Source organism: Camelus bactrianus, chromosome 15 (genome assembly GCF_048773025.1).
Source record: "Camelus bactrianus isolate YW-2024 breed Bactrian camel chromosome 15, ASM4877302v1, whole genome shotgun sequence".
Lineage (NCBI taxonomy): Eukaryota > Metazoa > Chordata > Mammalia > Artiodactyla > Camelidae > Camelus > Camelus bactrianus.
In genome coordinates, this window is record NC_133553.1 from 49,593,810 (window position 1) to 49,618,738 (window position 24,929).

The 24,929-nt window shown below is 37.5% G+C and overlaps 1 protein-coding gene across 17 annotated transcripts in view; it reads right to left on the minus strand.

Annotated features, from left to right (window-relative positions):
* The window catches only part of NRXN1 (neurexin 1), a 1,021,265-nt gene that overhangs the window by 531,430 nt on the left and 464,906 nt on the right, over positions 1-24,929 (minus strand). For all 17 annotated transcript variants that reach the window (XM_074341128.1, XM_074341127.1, XM_074341130.1 and 14 more), the window contains one exon: positions 8,721-8,843. In XM_074341128.1, the coding sequence (XP_074197229.1) occupies positions 8,721-8,843 (123 nt within the window). The remainder of the gene's footprint in view (positions 1-8,720; positions 8,844-24,929) is intronic.

The following is a 24,929-nucleotide window of genomic DNA, read 5'->3' on the forward strand; positions in this document are numbered from 1 at the left end:
AAGGTCTTGGCAGCTCTGCATTAGGGAAGCACATTTTGTTCAGCAGGACTGAGCGGTTTCAGTGATAAAAATAACACGTAACATCTGTTTTCTTTTCTCAAAGGAATAGACTATGTGTGCGGAGCATAAATAATAAAAAAGTAGTTAAGCAGTATTAAGCAACCACGGCCCAGTTACAAGAAAAATCACGACGGTCCGTGTTCAAGAGCCCATTCCTCCTTTAATAAGCGTCTATAAATCGCATTGACAGTAATGGCAGATCAGCTCGCTCATGGGGGAGAATTAGCACCTAAAAGCCATTATCCACTGGCTAAGGAAACATTAACTGCTGCCTTTGAAAAATTCTTTTTTCCTCAGAATTCATTCCAGTGTTTAATCCACTGTCAGCAATGTAGCCACCTCTGCTATTATATACCTAAATTAAGAGAGAAAAAAAAAAAAGGACCTCGAAGGAGAAATATTTTTAAGGCTCCACTTATTTAAAAATGCATTGTCTTCTCCAGAGATTTAGTGGAAAGGAGAATTCAGAATTAGCAAAAGGCCTCCGATCAAAGTGTCTGGGGTATCCAGGTTGATGATAATCTCCAGTAAGAAACAACCGCCTGAGTGGTATGTTTGCAGAGAAATCTCAGTATCTAAACCAAATCGTTTATTACCAAAACAGACAGCAGGGTCTGCTATTTTATGTTGAGCCTTGTTCTGAATGGGGTTAAACTGCTGCTGCAGAACAAAACAACCCCCTCTCCCCAGCCTTATATCCACTTGTTAATTCACTTACAGTTATGGGAAGTTATTACGAGTATGTGGTATATGTATGAGTCAAGTGCTGTATCCAGCAAGTAAGAAATAATACTGAGAGGAACAGACTTGGCTCCTGTTTTCACAAAATGCATGGTCTACTGGGGGAAGGCAGACGAAAGCAGTTAAGAAAATTAAATATATAACAATAAAACTCAGAAAAATGCCATGAATTTGATGAATGGGGTGTTGTGTTGGTAAATACGAAATGGGGGTAGAAGTGGCTGAGTTGATGTTTAAGTGAAATTTGAAGGATTAAAAACAAAAAGCCACTACTATATATAAAATAGATAAACAGCAAGTTTATACTGTAGTGCACAGGGAACTATATTCAAAATCTTGTAGTAACCTACAATGAAAAAGAATATGAAAACGAACATATGCATGTATATGTATGACTGAATTATTATGCTGTACACCAGAAATTGACACAACATTGTAAACTGACCATACTTCAGTTTTAAAAAAGTAAATTAAATTAAGTTAAAAAAAAAAAAAGAGAAAGAGAGAACCATGCTAAGAACTGAAGAACAGGGGTGGGGAGGTGGATTCCAGGAGGGAGAAACAGATGAGCAGAGGCTCTTGGCTGAGAAAGAGCTAAGAGTGTGGCTGGAGAGTCATGAGTAAGTGAGGTTAGTGGCTCAGATAGGATGGGAAGAGGAGTCAGGGGTCAGATATCACAGTGTCTTCTGATTATATGAGGAGCTATTGAAGGGTTTTAGGCAGATGTAAGCTATGAGTCTGTGTGTGTGTATTTAATCTCTCTGATGTGGATATAATGGCTTAGAGACAATCTCAAATAAAGTGTCGACAGAAGAAATGGAAAAAATTGACAAAATAAGATAATTTTGCAGACAGAATATGCAGGCTTTACTAATATGTACAGAATGACGGGGAAGAAGGAAATAATGAGGATGCCGGCTTCCAGGCTTGGATAACCGGACACATGGTGAACAGTGTTTAATGAAGGACACACACATCAACATACACACACAACTCCAGATTTTTTAGATGGACTAAGCAATACGTTGAAACCCAAGGACTCCCCACGGGGGATCCCACTGAGTATGCAGAACTCTTTCTAATCTGAGCCCTGGGGAATCTCTCCCTTCTTCGGCTTCTTTGCTCACCCTCATCAGCCCAGGTGAGGTGCGGACATTCCCAAGGATGATCTGAGTGTGTACTGTCCTGGGCTCAACAGATATGGGACTTAATGTGTATATACAACGCTGATTTACAGATGCAGTCAAATGTAGGGCTTTGCATGAAAAGTATGCAGGAGTTTCCTTTAACAATTTTTTCCTGTTCAGCGATTTCTGACATGCCGCAAAATTTCATAAGATACCCTGATTGCTTTCCTGATTCATGGCTGACTTCATTTGGCCACTAGAGTGTTTGAAAACAATCCCATTCTGAATGAAGCCTCGATGGCGAGGTTCCAGCACTGTCTTTGGAAACCTCCTCTACGCTATATAACTCAAGGCTGACTTTGTATTCTTATGGATGGTTGACTTCCAGGAGATCTATGGCAAAACATAATTCCCCAAATGTGAATCACCCTGATGAAACTCATGAAGGTAAATTACTGTGAAAAACAAAAACAAAATGTTGTCTTCAGCTCTGAGCAGCAAGATGCTGGGAGCTGGGGGAAGGAAGGAGGTGGGGTGGAGTACTGGGGGCAGAATGCACAATTTGGGTGAATCACCAGTGTTTACGCAGTTTATATTCCCACTCATCTTTAAATTCTGAGAAACAGCAAGTTGGTTTCCACAACTGAAAAACATTTCAACTCCCACAGAACAGAGGACAGAATCTAATTTCTGCTCTAAGGCCTTGGCAGTTTGGAGAAAGAGTAAGTGGCAGGCTACCTTACTGAAATGCTAGTTTGTATTTTGTTCTTCCTTCCGTTCTGAGAAAGTAGCCAAGTCCCTGTAGCACTTTGCCTCAAAGGCGTTTTCCTGGCAGAGAGTGGAAGATGACTTTCTGGAAAACAATCCCTCTTCCAATCTTTTCTGAAGGCCTAGTGTGTGAGGTGTTCCAGAAAGGAAAAAAAAAAGTGAGCAGAAAGCATATGAGGGCTGAACTAGAGGGGAGATTACCACCAACTAGGGGAGAGATGAACTCTGGTGGGACTTAGGGGGACTGAGTGCCAGCACCCGGATCTCTGGTCAGGTTGAGGGGTTCAGAGAGAGTCACTGAGATAAACACAGGTGAACTTGACCAGAGCTCTTAGGCTGCAGAAGTCAGCAAGGACCCTCTGCCTCACTTAGGACCAGAGCAGCAGGCTTCTTGCAATCCAAAAGACAAATTTAGAAACCTGTCTTTTTGGTGAGAACCAGGGAAAACAGAAGCCAACAGGAGCTTCTGCACGATCCAGCGTGAAGGTGGGAGTGGGGGCCCCGTGCCTATGATTAAACATCCTGTAAACCCAGAAGAAAGCCCTCAAGTTTGATGTAAACTGATAGAAAGACCGTTAAGAAACATGCCGTTTCTTGCACTCTTGACTTGGGGTGGACTAAGACCCATATTATAATCTTAGTAATACCTGCTGGGAAAAAATCTGCTAAACAAACATGTTGGAATGTATTTGCCTTCCAAAGTTGGCAGTTTTAAAAAGGAATTCCTTTTCTTTCAGATCATAAGCCAGACCTCAGCAATGGCTTATGAATTCCTAATGAGGACTTAGGTGCCAGGGTCCTCAAAATCAACCAGCCAAGGAGATACGGGTGACATCACCATGCAGAGGCAGTCCATGCTCGGGAGCAGAAGTGTGGAAACACGTGATGTTACCTTAGGAATAACTCCCCGACAGAGTCAATTCTTTCTGAGTTCCCCTTTGAATCCATCATTTATTTGTTCCTACGTCTATATAAGTATCTTTTCATTCTGCTTTCTAAAATTACGGTTGCTGGTGGGAGATAAATGCATGACCATTTACGTAAACAAAGGAATGTTATATTCACTGGAAGCTGAAGAAGGAAACTCACTAACATAGAATATAACTATTCATTTAGAAGTTTGGTAAGAATCTATGCAACTGAAAAGATACAGCTTACATTTTTTAAATGAAAATTAGATGGCAATGCATTTAAGAAACATTCCTGGAATTTTCTGTTACACTAATCACTTTCACACTCTATTCATCACTTCTTAATTCAAAAATGTGCTACACTGATTTTAAAAGCAAGCTAATATTCTATACACAACTGTAATTAAATACAAAAAATGGGAAAGGAAAAAAACTAAACTGAATTAAAAATCAATCGTATTTCTAATGAATATTATAACTACCCCAAAGGGAAAGGAAGGAAGGAAGAGGAAGAAAAAAAAGAAGAAAGGAACTAATCAAAGTTATTTATAAACTTAGCATTTGACTACATACATTGAGTCTTAGGCAGTAAGGGATGAGAAGAATCGCAGACTAATCCTGAACAGCTTTTAGTCGGTTTATTGCTTGTGGTGGCCTGAGCAACTTAAAGCAATTGTGAAACTACTGTAGACGTGTTACTGCATTGGGCAAATGAGAAAATGACATCACTGGGAGCCAAGATTCCACCGTGGAAGAAGGGATATGAAAACATGGGAGATGAACACAAGAAACAGCGCTATAGATACAAAAGTGCTAGTGTGAACTGATGGTTTCTAAAATGTGTGTACAGGCATGTTTATGTGAACGTGTGTGTGCAGGTGTCTGTGTATATACTTGGATATATCTCCTATCTTAGCCTTCTGAAAGAGTCACAAAGCACACTCTCCACTAGCACTGAGCATACCAGCCACCTAGATCTTGGTATATAAGTTCATTCTCTACTAAATGGAAAGTAAATGGCTGATTCCAGGGCTGGGGCATGGGAGGTAAAAGTTGTGCCTAAAATATCCTGTTACGTCAGAAAGTGAGGAAGTGCTAAAAAAAAAAAGTTTGGGTGGAGACATGTCACAAGATCACAGAGACCAACTTCATGGGACTCACACTGGCCCAAACTGGGACATTTTGAGCCCCCAAATAACTAAGTAAAGTAATTATAAACTATTTGAAAATAGAAATGTATGGGCCCCTAACAATAAGAAAGGAAGGAAGGGAGGAGGGTGAAGGGAGGGGAAAGAGGGAAAGAAAAAGAAAAGAAAGGGAAAGACATGAAAAACAAAAGAGAAGAAAGAGAAAGAAGGGAGAGCTCTTGTTTACAGTAGAATGCTAAATGCTGACTATAAATGTACAAAGAGTGATGGAGTTTGAAAATAATCCCTTGTAACTACTGTGCTGGAGAATCAGGTAGAAGTCTCAGTGGATGATACAGCTAGGGAAATTGTTTGAAGAAGTACAGGACATTTTCATTGTCTTAATATATGTCTCTCCACAGACAGTTTATTAGTTGCAATGAAGAAAAACATACTATTCATACAGTGGAAAAGCCAGGCAACATGCTAACCAAGTGTTAAAACCGTGAGTCAAGAGCATGGACATCATTTACTTCCAGATGGGATCCTGTAAGAAGACCACACCATCAACAATGTGGTATTTCATCCAAGAACGGAAAACCTGAATTTAATCATGAGGAAACATCAGACAAAGAGGGATTTAACATCAATAAAAGGTGGGAGGATTATAATTATATATTTTAAAAATGTCAATGTCCTGAAAGACAAAGAAAATCTTTGGAACTGTTTTTGATTAAAGGAAGCCAAAGAGACATGAAAACTAAATGTAATATCTGACCCTCGGCTGCATGCTCTGCTGGAGGCAAAAATGCTATAAAAGACAACATTGGGTCAACTGACAAAACGGGAAAAGGGGATGAGAGAACAGATAAAATATACTGTATTAATTACAAATCTACGGACATTGGTAACTCTTACTTTGTTATGTAAAGGGGTATCCCTATTTTTAGAAAATGCACACTGAAGTGTTTAGGGTGAAGGACTATTAAGTATGTAACTTATCTTCAATTGGTTAAGGAAAAAAATGAGAGAGAGTAAAGGTGTCAAAGCAAATAGAATAACACACAATAGGAAGGCATACCAGTGTTCTTTGCATTCTTCTACTTTAGAAATAATTTCAGATTTCTAAATAAAACTTTCACAGAACATTGACAGATGACTGGATCAGGAAGTTGTTTTATACACACACACACACACACACACACACACACTCAGCTATAAAAAAGAATAAAATAATGCCATCTGCATCAACATGGATGGACCTACAGATCATTATTCTAAGTGAAGTAAGCCAGAAAGAGAAAGAAAAATACCATACGATCACTTATATGTAGAATCTAAACAAAATGGATACAAATGAGCTTATTTACAAAACAGAAAGAGACTCACAGACATAGAAAAGAAACTTATGGTTACCAGGGGGGAAAGGCGGTGAGAAGGGATAAATTAGGAGCCCGAGATTTGCAGATACTAACTACTATATATAAAATAGATAAAAAACAAGTTCCTATGGTATAGCACAAGGAACTATATTCAATATCTTGTAATAACCTATAATAAAAAAGAGTATGAAAAGGAATATTTATATACGTATAACTGAATCACTGGGCTGTACACCAGAAATTAACACAACGTTGTAAACTGACTGTACTTCAACAACAACAAAAAATGTGTTGCACTAGTCTTTTGTTTCTACACTTTCTTGATCCACTGTTGTTCAGGACTTACTACTTCACATCCTGAAGCATCTAGTATACTGCTCAGGATTCATTTTGCTCAAAAAATATTCTCTCAGCTTGTTTTCCAGCTTAAATGCAGCGACTTCCAATTGCCTAGGAGTCCATAAAATATGAACTCCTTCACCCGGAGCACTGAACTATTGGTCCCCAAAGACCATTCAAGCTGTGTCAACCACTTCATGGTCACATGAAACAAAACAAACCTTCTCTGTTCCCTGAACATTAGTTTGTCTGCCTGGCCCCATCCAAGCCATTCTTCCCTGTGTGGAATGCTCACTCACATACTTTTATCATCATCTGCTTTATTCTTTCTTTACAGCCTAGTTAAATATCATCTACTGCTTTAAACTATCCCTGAAACCAAGGTCCTCAACGTCTCTTCCGAACCCCAAGAACATGAATTGTTTGTTCAACCATTAGTCTATCATGTACTACCCTAGATGGTCAGTTATTGTGTGATTTTGCTGTGTTTATGTATTATCCTCATAAAATGATATGATGTCTGGGAGAGTACACATCATAGTGTCATGCATTTATTAGGATAGTAATAAACATAAATAAGTGAAACCTGAGTCAAAAAGCAAACAAACTTTTTTTTTTTAATTGACCGAATTAAAAAAAAAAAAAAACAACCCTAGGATCTCTCTCAGTTCTGGTTAACAATAATGGCATTTCAAACAAACAAGTCATTTAATCTCTTTGAACCTCAGCTTCTTCATCTATAAAATGGGGATGTATATCTGCTATCTGCTTCATAGGGCTGTGTGAGATCAGAGACACACTTAAGGGACTAAAGAATGTTCCACTGTGATCCTCACATGTCCTTGTCCCTGGCATTTATTTCTTCCCAAACTCTTGCACATGACCTTAGACCCTAACTGTTCACTTCTACCCCTTTTGAGAAAACCCAGATGGTCCAATCAATGGATGCTAACCTACAAAGACAAGTCATTCCTCTTCCAAGAACTGCCCTTGACCAAAACTAGCTGAACTTCAGCAGATATGCCTGCCAAAGCCTACAAAAATTCTGCCTTCTTTCCCTGAGTTCAACAGTTCCTTTAGAACATTCTCATGCTTGGCAATAAACGCTTATGCTAAGGTCTCTCTGTGTCACTTTCTTCCTCATAGAATAACATAACGCAGCATAGCAGTGGGTTTTAAATGTCAATCCACAGACCAAATGCATTAGAGTTCTTTGGAGAAATTTTAAGAAAAAAAAATATATATATATAAAATAATGGGCTTCTTCTATACTTTCTGTGGTGTCAAGTCAGGATTTGATCCTTTTAAAGCTCTTCAGATGATTCTAAAACAAAGCAAATTTGCCCCCACATGCAGAAAAAGTTTTGGTAATGAAATATAAGACAGTAAGAGATCTTTGAGTTGGTAGCTTGCTTCATTTGAACTCAGGAATGATCTCTTCAAAGTTAAAACCCCATGCAGGGTATTCCTACACTGATACAGCCAGCTGATCTCTGAGTATGGAAACCCCCTTGAGACTGAATGTAGAACAGACACTTCTCTGCTGCACACGGACCATTGTGTGCCTTGTACTGAAATAATTAACCAGAAGATGCTCTCTGAAAAAGAAAAAGGAGCTAATATCCCAGGAGGTCATGTGCTTGAAGTTATTTTCAGCACAGAGAATAAAGGTGCACCAACTCCTCTTTCATTTGGTTTCCCTGTGTCTCCGGGGTGGACCTTTATATGGCTCACCTCGGGGAGGAATCGACAAATCAGAGATTTGAACTTGACATTCTTAACATTAGAGTTGAACCAATGGAGCTAAATGACCAAAAATGATCTATGATAGCTTAAAATAAAAAGCGGTTCACCTGACAGGATACTAGCATATTTGTCAATTTACCCAGAAACTAGAAAGTCTAACGTGCTACTCGTTCCTCGCCTAAATATATAAGAAGCAAAGAAACGGAACAGAAATTGTCATCCAAACAATGACTTCAATATTTTATGAAGCCCTAAGATATTTATCAAGCCATAAAGTTAAAGTATAGTATAACTTCTTCTTGAATTATTAAATGGAAAAGAACATGACAAAAAAGGGTTGCTCATCTGAGAGGAAAAAACACTTAACATGATGCTTATTGAATTTAATCGTTGCTGGAAGAGCTGAAATAAAAAATTAACTGTGTGTATCAGCTTCACTTGGTTTGCAAAGTCACCTGCAAGGAACGGTGAAGTCTAAAGCTTCAACGAAAGCAAAGGTGATGGGGGCAGGGGGCTTACCTGTCATGGCCTGTTGGTCGTCCACCGTTAACTTTAAACTTTTTCCGCGACGAACCACACGCACTGTGTGCCATTCGTTATCATTGAGGTTATAGCCGGCAAAAAGGGTCTCGGGACCTTTGCCTGTAGAATATGCCAAACAGTCATTATGGACACTCAGAATCAGTCAAGCAAATGAACCTCACAGAGAGTGAGAGAAAGAGACAAAGAAAGGGGGAAAGCAAGAGAGAGGGAGGAGAGAGAAGAGAGAACGAAAGAAAGAGGAGAGAGAGAAAGGAGACAAAGAGAGAGAGAAGAGACTGGCTGGCTGAGTTCTCAAGCCCATTAGAGTCATAGCAAGCAAGGAAAATGACAAGTTAACAGACATTCAGGTGTGACACTTTAAGAAGAATCTTTAACATTACGCACTGATAGGAGACAAACGGATATACCTGTTGTCATAAATAGGCACAGTCAATACAGCATTGGGAACCCTCCCACATTTACACAGGCTTCCCTCTTTAAGGAATTCTCTGATTTTACACTTATCACTTTCTTGCTAATAAAGTAACTAGCAGTCACGAAACTTCTGACCTTGGGGAGAGATCTGACCATGGGTCATTAGCTAACCATTTTCAATGAATGGAATCTGGCTGATTAGACTCTGGGGAGGAGGCAGCTCTGGGTACCATATTGAGTGATGGATGCTCTTTGTTTTTACATCATGTACCTCCAATGTTTGCCAAGTTCTTACACTTCTGGGATGTTGTGTCTAAGAACCAAGTCGAGTGGAGGCACAGAAAATGGGTGTAGGTAAAAGTATTGACTCTTAGGAAGTGAAGGAAAGAAAAGAAAAACACTCTCAATAAAGGGCCAAATGCTGAGTGTGAGGGGGAAAAATGAGATCAAACAGCGATACAGGGAAGTGAATCCCAGCCAAGGACCAAAAGAAAGAGGGCAAGAAGTATAACCAACTGTGAAAGCAACCACAAGTGGACGTATGTAAACCTGTGCAGGTTGAATTTAAATTGGCTTAGGACAGTCAGATTATTTCAGAAAGTATTTTGTGGAAATTAATGAAATGACAGTTAGTCAAAGGTCCCTCTACCACATAAAAACAAAGCAATGGAAAATAGCTTTTAATATAACTGGAAATTTTTATGAAAAAAATAAGCATTGCTAATACTCTGATACTATGTTTCACTGAAAAAATAATGAAACATTTTTAATGATACTTTTTTTTTGGTGGGGGGGATGTATCTTTGCTCTGTTTTCTTTAGGTACTGGAATTTCTTGGTATGCTAAAATAACTGAAGATATGACATTGAGTTGAGTTAGGTGACTTTCAAATGATTCAGGATCAGGGTGGGGTTCACAATGTCTTCAACCAAATTCTAGCAGCCAAACCAGCCAATGTCCAAGGATCATAGGCGGATGTACAGAAAGGCCAAGGAGAAGAGAGTAAAGGAGAAAGAAAAATAAATAAGGGAACCGAGTACTAGAAGGACCTCAGGAGTCTGTCCAACAAGAGACCGCCGTTTGCTTTCAATACCGCAGGCCATCCACCCAGCCCCCTGGCTTCTCTCTTAGGATGTTACTGACCTACAAGTTCCGTCCTCCTTGGTTGGGGTTTCTCTGAAGCTTAAAACCAGCCAGTGATGTAAGCTGAATTTTGCAGAAGGAACTGGTCTTTAAACAGAACCATCATTAAGATTAGAAACCATCTCTTTTTGTTTCTTCACAGAAGTTAAATCACATCTAGGTACATGAATAAAAAAACTAGTCTAGATAGAGCAGTTTTGAGAGATGGATCACTAAATAACTAGAGGAAGCCTGTTAGTTCAACAACTGCAAAAATGCTTTGAGACCAAATGTTGAAAGCCAGTTCCGGGATCAAAGGGACTCTTTCCAGTTTCAACAGCGAAGAAAAAGTGTCCCTGCAGAATCTTGGCATCCTACTGCCAGCAAGGGCCATTCTTAGTTTTGAACTTTGAAAAGAGAATACATCATTTTAAAGCTATTTTTATAGGGCAGAGCTTTTTTTTTTTTTCTTAGAAATGTGTGCTTTTGAAACAGCTTCCCCCTCATTCTCTTAATTCAAAAGTATTTTGTCAAGAGAAAGAAGCATAAGGGTGATATCATCATTCTACCCCATTCTGGGCTCGATCTTGCAGTAAAATTGTAATGCTTCATCTATAAAACAATGATTTTATAACAACAGGCACAAAATCCAATTAAAAATAACCCTTTGGTTCCTAAAAATCTCTGTGGGCCAACTTCAAGCTCCTTTCTTGCATTATTAAAAATGTGGAGAGATTGACTTTGGAAGACAGGTTTAAAAAAAAAATGCACTTAATATTCTCAGTTCCAAACACTATTATCTATGCAACATGAAGGGTAATGGAGAGTGCACTGGACAGGGACTTAAAACTTGTGGTTGTTAGTCCTTAATTGGCTCTTAAGAAAGAAGTTGGGAGCTGGTAAATGCTTATTATGTACCAGGCACTTCATATATTAACTTATTTCATCTTTACATTATGATCATTTTGCAAATGTGGAATCAAAGGGCCTAGAAAGCTAAAATGACTTGTCCCAAGATCACACAGCTAAAATGTGATAGAAAAGTGTTCCATCCTTGGTCAGACCTACTCAAAGCCCTGCATGTTTCCCCATGCATTATACTGCCTCCCAGCGAATGTGACCTTTAGCAAGCAACTCAACTTCTTGGTTACCCCTGTCTCAGTGGAGAGGGGGAAAAGTTGCCCTTTGTCACGACTTTCGGCTTGCTCTACAGAATGATCACAATGGCAGGGAATCTCACACAACTTCTGCATAAGTCCTGCTGGAAACAAATCTCTATAAACAATACCCTGCGCCTCTACCTAGGGCCACTGAAACGGTTGGTACTAAAGGCAGGCTATAGATCAGTTCGGTACTGGACCCACCCAAAATCAGCAATTTGCTAAAACATTCAGCTTCTAGTGGTCTCAACACTTCCACTTACAAGGTGAGGAAATTGGTCTAGAGGACCTCTACGATGCTTCTGAAATCTCACATTCTCACAGACATTTGAAATGTATGGTAAATGGAGATAGCTTAACTGTTGAAATTTTGAATTTGAGAGTCATCTGTCCCTGTGTCAGAATTTTAATGGGAAAATTATTGTCAAGCCACTAATTATCTGAATTCTTTTTGAGATTTCTTTTTCCTTTGGGGATAGCAAAATATGTCTCACTGGCACTAACGTCTTTCTCCCAGCTCTAATGTGAGTGTTATGGATGGACTGTTCTCGTGTTGAAGCCCTAACCTCTGATGTCATGGTATTCGGAGGTGGGGCACTTGTGAGGTGATTAGGCTTGGATGAAGTCATGTGGGTGCAGGACCCACGACGAGACTCATACTCTTATAAGAAGAGAGAGTCATGAGAGCTGTTTCTCTCCATCATGTGAGGACACAGAGAGAAGGCAGCCATCTACAAGCCAGGATGAGAGACCCTCACTAAGAACCAAACCTGCCAGCAACTTGATCTTGGACTTCTCAGCCTTCAGAACCATGAGAAATACATGTCTATTGTTGAAGCCTCTCAGTCCTCTCAGTTACAGCAGTCTAGGAAGACCAAGATAGTAAGCAATATTTAAAAAATCTTAAAGAAAGCCCATAGCATTGTTTCCATTTTAATTACAATCATTCCTTGTGGTTTGTAGGGGGTTATGCCTTATATGTAATTTTATACTTGATTCTTACTGGATTATTTAAGTCATAGAGTTTTTTTTTCTATTTGTTAGTTTAAAAAGCAGATTCAGAAAGGTTGAAGGTATTACTCTAAGTCACGGAGGCAGTAAGGAGTGATATTAAGACTGAGATCTTGAGACCTTCCATGTCCATTCTAGTGTCCTTTCCACAGCCCCCAAAAGGACTTGCAGATGGTAAAGGAGAGGTACAACACGGCTGAATGACCACAGCTGATATTTAACCAGACTGGAGCAAAAGTCAGCTTGATAAGTTAATGCTATTTTAAAGAATCTGAGAACTAGAAGGGGAATGAGAGATATAGAAGTTTGCTGAACCATCTACAAACAAAGAACCCGAGATCCAAATCAATTGGATGATGTTCCCATAATCACAACTATTTAAGAGCAGAGTCCCGGTATCCAGACCACCAGTCTAGTGACCTTTCCTTAAATTGTCTTGCCCATGATATTATGCTGAACTAGAGTGAACTTGCCGAAGAACATCAAGATCTGAGTCTATGATGTGGTCCATGACTGCTATTTGTTCTACATCAAAGGTACAGCTTAGTAAAAGTACCAGTTCTTTTCAACAGAGTTTATGCTATGGCATAAGTATTCTCTAGTTGGTAAGATTCACTGGGTTTTCTGGTGGCTCTGTAGCTAAAATTTATTAGTAACAGATGGAAGTAGACACAATAAATATTTAAGCTTTCCTCAGTCTAGTTCAAGTTGATTGCCCTTTCACAACCTACCAATATATGAAGCTCAGCTATGTCCCTAAGACTTGACCCCTAAGAAGGGTTGGAGACCACCCCAGCTTGAGGTATAGAAGAGAGTAGAAGGGGTGTGTATGTAGGGAAAGGGTGTGGAGACCAATAGTCAGCCAGACAAATCCTTCTTTGAAATCTAGTACTTCCACAAAACCTAAATATAACCACTAAGATATACACTTAATAAAAGGTGAGGGCTCTTTTCAGCCAGATTAGTAACCACAATTGTTATTGACTTTTCTCCTCCATTTTTACTACAGGAGGGAATGGTGGAGAAAATTGGATTTTGTCTCTAGGTCTGTCATCCACTAATTATGTCACCTTAAGTAAGTAATTTATCTTCCCTGTTCTTCATATTTTTATCTGTAAAATGAGGATACTTGATAAGAGCATATCAAAAATACTCTCTTAACTTTAAAATTCTGTCATTATTAGAAGGAACTGCCTTCTACTGTTTTCCAACTTTGTGGCTACATGAAAGAGTGCAATATGATAGAGAAGTTCCCTAAATTTCTGAGATTTTCATTATTACCATTGTTAATTTCATCATTTTAATGTTGACAGATGTAGGCAGAGGGCAGAGAGAACTTCAAAGAGAGTTATTCTAGACCTAGGATTACTAAACCTCAAATGAAACCAGTAGGACCATACTGATATATGCTAGAAATGTGTTTATTAATTTACATGGTTAAGTTTTAAGGGGGATAAGTGTGTTTATGTCATTTTAGCATCCCTCACAGAATATAGCACCAAATTACTAATAATGATTAGGTAGGAACAGGAAATACACCATTCTGTGTACCAGGATAGTCCTTCTTTATGGACACATTCACTTAGGAAACGAAACAATAGATCAAAAGGTTATGTGGTGAAATAATCAAGTCACCTTTAAGAAACCCTTTCTTTTACCTAAAAGAAATTGTTCTCTGACCTGTTCAAGTATCAGATCAGAGCTGGGCAGTGCTGATCTCAGCACTGAGAATGTCCCAACTTAGATTTTCAAGGAGCTTACATTCTAATAGATCACAAACAAATGCACAAATGATGCACAAATAAACAGACAGTTTAAATTCCCTTTTCTCCTAAACTTTTACAGTGATTATTAAAGGAAAAAAGTAATGGAAGAATAGTTAAGAGCTTAAGAGTCAGGAGACCTGAGTTTTAGATTCAACGTTGCCGTTAAATCCAGCAAAACCTTAATTACACTGTTCTAGTCTAATTCTTCTACTGCTCTTGATCTGAGTTTTCTTATCAAACAACAAAAGCAAAAACTAAAAAAACAATTTTAAAAGGCTATAAATGGCACAAACGAACTGCAACGTCCCTCTGCTTCTAAAATGTAGTCACCTTTCCTGCTCTACAAATTTAGAACAGCAGCCTTTATTAAAATGTATGACATTTGGGTGTGCGCATAAAATTAGGTGTCTATCTAGATCAACTTTTCCAAGTACTAACAAGTTTTTTTTTGGCAGTTGACTTTAAGGACAACAGCCTCCCGTGGGAGGCAGGACCCGGTGGGGAGCTGGAAACAAGTCTTGTCATTGTGACAATAATGGGGAGAGAGAAAAGCCAGGAGAAACAGAAGCAAGAGCCACCGCGGCTGGATGCCTGAGTCGTGTTCCCGGCAGCAGCACTTACACCTGTAAGTGGCAGGAGGATGTGTTTCTCAGGTGGTAATTACGACACCTTCGGCCTGCTATTTGACTTTGCCATGAGTTTCTGGTTGGAAAATAATCACTTTAAAAAATAATCTGACCTCTGCTTGAAAGTTAAACGAACAAACACACTGAAACCAAAGGAGAGTAATTCCTCATTGAATGTTTCTATTTTATCATTCTCAATTTTTAGGTACTGGGCTGGGAGCAGAATTCTTTTGCTTTTATTTCTCATATGAATCCGCTAGGAAAGTTAATTACCAATTAAAATTAGAAACATGCAGATGGCACTTTCAGATTCTTCTTTTGCTCTTCACTAACGTTACTAGGGGAAGGACCAACTAAATATTTGTGAGCCTGGTGCAAAATGAAGATGTGGGGCCCTTGTTCAAAGTGAAGAAATCCAGGACAGTGACAGCAGAGCATTAATCCCAGCACAAGCCGTTCTAAGCACGGAGTCCTGGGTGACTGCACAAACTGAATGCTGTTTGAGCCCCCTGCCTCCCAATCTGGAGCCTTAGTTTTATGCTTAGTTATTTTTAAAGTTTCCTCTAGTTAGCTCTCCATTCAGGGGTGAACAGACAAGACTGGAGGCAAAACACTTCTTTTATCCACGTTAAGAGGTACAGTTGGGTCACCTTCCCCATACTGTCTGCCCGTAATGACAAGGCCTCTGCGGTGCAGAGAAGCTGTCTCCGAGCTGTCTTGCTGGCCTGGCCTGGTGCCAGTCACGATCTGGGCTTGGTGACAGACCAGTCACCCTAACAGCCGTGAGGCTGAGCTACCTGCCCAGAGTCACGGAACTCCTCCCTCTTCCCTAACTCTCCTCAGTTTAGCTAAGGATACATCCTTGAGAATCATTCAGAATGTTTTCATAAAGAGCTATTTGTCTTTTCTGTATAGGCAAAGAGACACTGATAGAGTTCTAAGAATAGACAAATTTTTTATACTAAAATATTAGACATACACTTCCCTAATTAAAAACTACTTTGAGCAAATAATAGAAAGTTAGACATTAAGCTTGAAGATGACAGCTTTTCAAAAATGAACACTAACAACGGGAGAAAGGCATTTTATAAACTTCTAAAAAGCACTGGAGAAATGGAAGAGTCCCATGCTAATTAATTACATTGTATTTGCTTTGATTGGATTGTTATTTAAATCTTTCCTTTAAGAAAAAAAAGGAACTTTCTAGAATGTGTATGTCTTGGTCTGGTGCACACATTCTACATTCAAATTCTCTTGAGTTTTTATCCTAGTTCCTTAAGTGACTAGCTGTGTGACCTTGGGTAAACTGTTTATGTTCTCCGTGCCTCAGGGATATATCTGCACAATAAGATAATAATAGAAATATTTTACAATATAAATTTAAGGTGCTTTGATTACTTATAACAATACCTGGTACATGATAAGTCCTCAGTTACAGTAATGGTAGTAACAAATAATACTATCAGCATTATATTGTTATTATTATTATCTTCCCCTAAATGGGTTCAAAACCTCAGAGAAAATATCCTGTGTCCTATCCTTTAGTAAATACTTATTGAATAAGTGTACCTGTTTAGATTTTGTGAAATACATATATATATATTTACAGTAGATGAAATATCTCTTATATTGAATTAAGCCAAATAGTTGACAAAAAGTAACTCCATTATCGCTTAATGCCTAACTTCATTAAGAAGTGCCAATAAATATAAAGCTCCACCCCTTTGTCTTCATATTTGGCAGCATGGAATCTGAAAAGTCATAGAATTCGAGGACCTGGGTAACTCAGTTATTTGGCTAATTATTTATATAGCTTTTTTGCTCAGTTCCCTCGAAAATAAATTGAATGATGTATAGAGCCTAGGAGAGCAAAATGACCTAAGGCCAGCAGAGTAGCTTCCAAATGAAAAGAGAATAGTTGGCTTAGGAATTGGGGGATTTAAGGTTTATTGAGGATTTAATTGTAAGAAAACATGGATCTTGTCTGCGAAAGGGTCTGACCTTGGAGAGCTGCTGAAAACACCCCACAGAGACTCCTCTGCCTTTTTCGTAGCTCATACCAACTCTATTCTTTCATCTACGAAATAAACTGCACTATATATAGCTGCCTCACCTCCTGTTTCATATCTGGCTAAATCTCATAGCTCTAGGCAAATGAATAAAAGGGTTTAAAATGCTCTACCAAGAAACACTTAGCCTTTATATACAGCTTTGACATTGATTGTACCCATTTATGACAGATCAGGATAAATATCTCTGGTGTAAATCATTTTCAACGTAAAAAAAAAATTTAAGAAATATAATTTAACCTTTAAAAGTATAATTATATTTACAACACAGTAAAAATGAACACAAATTATACAAATACATTGCTAAAAGAATGTTTTAAAATAGTTCTCTTTAAATCTAATCTAGCTCAAATGGCTGGTTTAGGAAGAAGCACAATAAAATAAACCTACTGTAATGAAAGGAAAAATCTGGACTGTGACTTTATTTTAAGGAAGAAAGGTCATTTCCAAGAAATGCTTATCACATAATAGGAGAGCTTGCATGTATAAAATTAAGTACTAAATAGTTAAATGTGATTTTAAGTAAGCATTTTAAACTGAAAATATACTCCGTGTTGGTGTAGCATGAAAAGAAAATGATTATATTGATTTACATTGACACTTGTTTAAACATGTCTTATGCAATACCTACGCAATGTGAAGCTGACCAAAAGGAAACAATGAAAAAGCATACAGATACTGTGCATTTGGCAATTTACCAATATTCGGTTTGACATTCCATAAACAAAGCCAGGGATTATAGTCATAAATGCAAAGATTTTTAAATTAAATATGTAATTGCTCATCTGAACACATTATTATAATAGCTATGGAATTTATTTTTATGAGAAGACAAAGAAGAATGTACAGTTTTGTATAATTCAAAGAATAATGGCTTTCCCTGTGTTTTATTTTCCATACATTGTTACTACAAATGTATTTGAGTATCATTAAATGAGAGACTAAATTAACAAATTTTGCTGTCCCTCAGTAGTTTGGGGATATTCTTGTAAAAATTTTCTCCCCAAATAAGAAGCATATTAGAAAAAAGAGGGAAAAAAAGCCTAAATTTCTGACTTTGTTAAGTTTATTTGACCCTTTTTTTTTCATTTCACTAGGAAGTCATTACAGTGCTTGAAAATCTAGTTTTCAGTATTTGCTGTAAACATTATGGACCTCTTTTTTATTTTAAGAAAACACATTCTAAGGACTGTGATAAGGGAAATATTGCCTTTAGAATTGTTGAACTGTAGCATCTCATTTGTTTTGATCTGTTTTCTTTCCTTCCTCAGTGATTGCCCCCCAAAAAAGGCTATGGACAAATAACACGTGATAATTTATTTATCCAGTATGTAAAAATTATAATGATAATATAATTTTTTGCAAGCACTGACAAAATTCTTTCTTTTGAATTTTATTATTGCAATAACACATAGTGCTAATAATTTTTTTCTTTTGTCATATTTAGCTTATTTATTAGTTTAACTTTTATTCACTAATTTGAGTGCTATGATTCTATTTGACCATTTATTTCAGTAATTGGGAAAATATTGGAATTGCTCCTTTCTTTGAAGTTGTGTTGGCATCAAAGTTTTCTGAAATGAATGTCTTGCCTTACTGTCCAGGAAGTATTCTGAGAAGGTACTTGCCCAGGGACACCATTGGCTACTAGCAATTAAGTCTTACACCAGATTAATTTGGTTAATCACAGGAGATAGTGTTTGGAGGTTCCTTGGAGCTGATCAACCAAATGCTACAAGTACTGTTATATCCATGTACTTGCTTCTGGTCAGTCATCCTATGGTGAGGCTATGTTAGTTAGGCTTTTACTTCATGAGTTAGTGTCAAGCATGATCACTTATACGCATACATTTGAAGTGTCTTTTCATTTATAGTTATTCCAATCTGGTTTGATTCTCAAGATCTTGCTCACAGATGCCCCTCATCAGTTTTCATTTGACTGTTCTGAGGTCACTGGTGAATCATGACAAGACTTATTCTTATACATCCATGTTTCCTCCCTATTTTACCTTTGTTCAACTGGCTTAGTGCCCTGGGCCTGCTTGATATCACTTCCGTATAATACTGAAATAAGCAATAAATTAGGTTTTAAAATACTATGTGTCTTAGCCATGTACTGGACGTAATCTTTAGAGTATGTTGCTAAAGTAAACAATCTGATGCAAAATATTTGCACACAATGATCCTATATTTTTAAAGAAACACATACTACACAATGTGTTATATATTAAATATGTAATATGCAAAGTGTTTTCTGTTATAAGGGCATTAAGATAGTAATATAATTTTTCTCTGAGGACTGAAATGGCAGGCCAGAATCTTTTCCGTTCTTGTAGCCTTTAAATAATGAATATTGTTTCTAATTAGGAACCGAGTGTCGCTCAATATTAATTCTATAATATTTGGTTTTTATTTTTACATACAAAAAACATCTCCTTTGTCCTAGTGAAGTGGAAAACATTTCAGAATCTTTGGATTTTCTAGTAGTATATATTTACTTCTATTAGAAGTTGAAGTCTACACTAGTAAAATGAGTTATTCAGCATAGTGCTTTAGATCATCATTGAACATCAAGTATGTCCTAAGGATTAAAGGCTCTTTTAAATAGAAGTTCTTGAATACCTTTTAGTCTTTCCAATCCTTTAGGATTAACTCTCTATGAACCTAAATCATTGTAAGTATATAAGTAAAAAGACAAAATGCTCCAAATACAAAAGAAAAAAAGATTACTGTTTTCTTTAAAACAAATGAAATTCTAATCAGATATCTTACAGTAAGATTAAATACAAAAAATAAATAAAAAACAAAACAAAACAAAACTTTAACAATGGCCAGGAATGTCTAATGTCTAATTCAAATTTTTACCTTCAATTTTCTGGATCAGTATTAACATTATAAATGCTACCTCCCTACCAAAAAAAAAAAAAAACCCACAAAAAACAAAAACAAAACACACAGACACACACAAAAACTCTAAACTGTGAAGGAAATGGTGAACGTTTAGAAACCAGCTCTCTCAAATAACACAACAAAAACCTCCAACCAACAGGTCGTGGTTGTGACATTTTGTGGTGTAAAAGAAAATTTTCTTTTCACAGAAGCCAAGGGGATATCAAGTTCAGAATGTTTCTTCTGAAATTTTATAGGTTCTTTTGACAATTTCTACCTTGGCCATTGTTACAATACTAACTTTCAAAAGGTCCACGCAGGTCTGGAATTTTGCATTACTTTGAGCACACCCTTTTTCTTTCTCCCTTCCTTCCTTCCTTCCTTCCTTCCTTCCTTCCTTCCTTCCTTCATTCCTTCCTTCCTTCCTTCCTTCCTTCATTCCTTCCTTCCTTCCTTCCTTTCAATGGAGGTACTGGGAATTGAACCCAGGACCTCATGCTTGCTAAGTATGAACTCTACCACTGAGCTATCCCTTAGCCCCTTGAGTACACCCTTTTGCAATAGTAATAGGGAAATGCTTCACTGAATAAATTAATAATCGAGCCTGATTTCCAGATGAATTCTTTCTTAACCTGCACAAAAGAGTGCTCTTCTAAAACACTGCAGCATTTCATATTTGCATATAAGCAATAAACCGATTCATCATACACTAAAATAGACCCAAGCCTTCTACTTGGCAAGCCCTCACGTGATTTTGCACCATCTATGTAGTTGTTAAACGTGTACACTTCTCTATAATTCTCATACATTTAAGATGTGGATAATCCAAATGGGTTTCCCTTAAATTTTATTGCAATTTTGATATTTCTCTAAAGACTCATTGTCATGTGCCAATTCCCTCTGCCCATTTTAGCTATTTGTTTTTTCAACAGAAATCCCTGGTCTCTATATTTTATATGTAATTACTATTAGATTATTGCTAAAAATAATCATTTATAAGCTGTCTTTTCTTTCCCTTCCTTTTTCCTTCCAGCTTAAAAAAATGACAACAAGAAACAAAATTCCTATTTTCTGCATTTATATGTTCATCTTCCTTTACTCCCTCAGCAGGTCCTACCCTAGGCGGATGGACAGCACCAGCCACTGAGGGGCAGGGATCGACAGAACTCTACAAATCAAGGCACCATTGTGCGGAGGCAGCAGCAAAAGACTCCTGATTGCAGTTCTCTGTTCTTTAGGCACCAGGCAGCTGCTGTGCACTGAATATTTGTTTCATGTTAACAAGAGCCAGCCTCCAGAAATTTCCCCGTATCTTTTTAAGTAGCCTGCCAAGTGGCACCCTGATCAAAGCAATCTAATATGGCTTAAGTGCCTCTGGTTGACATTTTGCATTCTTTTATTGCTTTCCATTTTTATCTACATAAAAAAATTGGTGATAACTAACAGCCAGTTGATCTTTTCATTCTGGTAGTAAAATGATAATACAAAGATCTTATTATCTACTCCAGACATCCATCATACTATGTATTCCAACAACATATTACTCAGCGCATTTCTTCACTCTATCCAAGTCAAAAGTTAGGTTACGTACTTGGCCTTAGATTCTCTTTCACTCCAGTCCTTAGACAGTGAACTGCAAATAGAAAGAGTTGAACTTCAACCCTTGACACTGTCCACATTAAGGTCACCTGCAATTTTGTTGTCTTTGCATCTTTGATAAAGCATTTTCTGTAAGAAGCCAAAGATAGTTGGAAGGTCTGCCTACTAGAATATTTTTTCAAGAGCAGAGAATTTTTATTCTGGTAAGAAAACAGGAAGAAAGAGAATAGGAGAAAACAACACTGGAAATGCATAAGTAAGAATAAATCTTGGTAGGAAGAAAGAGCAGGTGGGCAAGAAAAGAGACATATATAAGGATTAAAGAAAAAAATAACAAACAAGCAAAAAAAAAAAAATCAGAGATCATGAGTTTACTAAAATCTACTTTCTATATGGATGCAAAGCTGACCCCAAGCCTTCTTTTGGGCAGGAAGGATGTTCCATAATTATGTCATTGATTTGAAAAGACCAAAAAAAAAAAAAAAAAACCTAATAAAACAAAAGTACAAAAGCTTTCCTGCATCTACTACATATTTAAAGTATTTACTTATATGACAATTAGGACTCGCCTATAGTTAATAGGAGCAAGTTTAGTTTTTAAATTTTCAATGTATTTTAAACTTCAAAGATTATAGCACTAATAATTTGTAAGGTTACTAGAAGAAGAGAGAAAAAATTGGGACTATTGAAGCATGCAATACACCACTACAGAGGCCAAAAGATCAGAAAAAATTACAGAGAAACACATAGCCTCATGATTTTGGACGTACTGTTGGGAATTAGTAGGCAGCAGATTTGAAATGGACACTGTCTTGGTCACACTATCTGAGGCTACGTACTTTGGCAGACAGAGAATGCAGAATAAGACCAATGGCCTTACTAATAATACTTACTACAGACCATACTAATAATGCATTTGAGAAAATTTCACAGGGAATAGAAAATTTCTTTTGCATTCTTTATAGTTTTTAAAAGAATTAAGTCAGTTATAATACCATGGGCTAGGCAAGAGACGGTCAGACACTCACTTTTTCATGCAAATAATTCACCTGTTAGTCACAAAGTACCCTTCAGTCTGACTTGGCCTCTCTTGGTAAGAACTTGTTATCATTAGTTGGTATTAGTACATATGTCTATAATAATTATTTTTTGTAAAAACATCTATAACTTGTCTCTTTTTTGATTAATTCAAATAACTGTTCTTCTTTATGTTAAAAGAATGTGACTTTTCAGTCCTTTCCCATCTACCTTTATTGAAGAATACCCTTCACTGTCCAGGGAAGACTTATCTGCATTAGAAGATGGTGGTTCTCTTAGCAACTTCCATATACAACTATTTTTTGATGGTAGAATGTACTTCTCCATATCGGAGTTGACTGAGGAAGGCAAGACTAATCTGTCTCTTGATTCCTGTCCTGGGCAGAGGAGACTAGAGAGCTGTAGATAACAAAGCTCTGTGCTCGCCTTCCCCTCTATGAATCTGCAAATACTGACCTAATCTAATTCCAAGCTGCAGATAACAAACATATTTTACCAATGAAATGAGCTAACGGACATCAAAGAACTAAGATCAGTCTGGGATTGTGTGCAGAGACATTCCATTTATAATCAGAGAGATCAAAGCATACATTTTGACAGTGATATGACCACTATTCACAGAGACAGTTCTTTTTAAAACATACCTTCTCCACACATGAAAATAAGCTTTGGATTTTTTAAATGAAAACAGGCTCTCTCCTTCCATTTAAAGATTCTGGACAGCTTTTCCTATGGGAGCGGGGGGAGGGGGAGGGGAATGGTAGCAACAAAGAATCTGACAGAGATGGTCCCTGGAATTCAAATCTGCCCTTTCTCAAAAGAACCTTAACAAAAGGCTCTGTCCTGGCCTGTCTGTGGAAGATTCTGTTGCTGCATCTAAACTACTGACACAGGAAGGGCTGAAAAAGAAATGCACCTGCCATCGCAGAGCCCCGCAGGTCTGAATCTGTGCAGTGCAGCTAGACCCTCTTCCCTCCTCACCTGCTACCTATTCTTCAGTAGCAGAGTCAGATGCTATTTATTTCCTTTTCCATATCAAATAACACCTGCTGTAAACTGAGTGGAAGGGAGGAGGGGTGGTGAGGATGGAGCGACTGTCGGAAACAGCAGAGCAATTCTGAGTAAGTGTAGAGAAATTTTGGAAGGTTTCCACTCAAAATTAACAGTTTTGAGTTTAAATATTAATTCTAAATGTAAGATAATCTTTTACATTATAGTTTGTACTATTTCCTGTGGAAATTTTCTTAAAAGACACCAATTGAGGTACTTCATGCTACACTCACAACACAACTGATGTCTTAGACATGGTATAATTTCTAGATGGCGGTGGTGCAAGGTTTTGATTTAGTAAACTTACATTTTGGTTTCAGACAAACTTTCAGCTTACAGGGGATAAATGTAATAAAATCAGTCTTTCATTAAACTACAAGGTACACTGAGGTACAAGTATTTTATTTATATTTTTATTGGGTACAAAATGCACTCCAGGTGGAAATCTCTGCTTATTTAATCACTGTAAGTTAGATTTGCACTGTTTGATTTGTAGATTCCTCCCTGTCCTCAAAGTTGAGCAATAACATGAATTCTTGATGGAACTTGGAGCTCTCGCTGCATCAGCCCACTAGTCCCCAAATAAAACAAAGGCAAAGGAAATGAAAACATTACCTGATCAGTGAATGTTCTGTCCAGTGACTGCTGTCAAGTTAAGGCATTTGCAGTCCTGTCTGAGGTGTGCACTGAAAGCTCACAATCATTGGTTTAATTCAAGTAATTAAAGTGTCATACATTAACACCTTAAAAAGGGAAAAATTCCACTAACCAGCATAAATCTTTGTCCTCAAAGGTACTGCTATGCGGAATATCCAGAGAACAGACTATGCTTAATATCAGAGTCTTAGAATAATAAGCTAAATGAAGAGAAGTATCTAACAAGGGTAGTGAGACTTTAAACGTGAGTTTTAAAATATCACTGATATATATATATATATATATATATATATATATATATATATATACAGCTAGAGAACAAAGAAGCACACCTGATGACATTAATTTCCATGAAATACTAGGGTTTATGTAGCTACCTTTTGTAAATTTAAAAACCCGTGCTTTATTGTATGCTTTATAGGAATAAAATGAAGCAGAAGTCTGGAAAGAAAGAGTTTCCTCACATGGATTTTCTAAGATCCGGGAAGAACCAAGAACACCCACAGCTACACTGAGTCACAAGCCTGGCTTTGGGAAAGGATTTTGTGAGTCACAACTTTGCCTGCATTGATGCTCCAGAGCTCAAAGCAAACTGGACCATGGTATCAGACTTGTAAACCTGTGCTCCTTTTCAGAGTGTGGTAGAGACGGGGTTTGAGAGGAGATGATGTATACCTGAAAATTTCTACTTCTGTGAGAGCTCTGAGAGGTTAGTTCAGGATCGATATTCTGTTTGAGATGATTTTTAATGCCTTGTATGAGAGTTTTAACAACTTAATTTTTC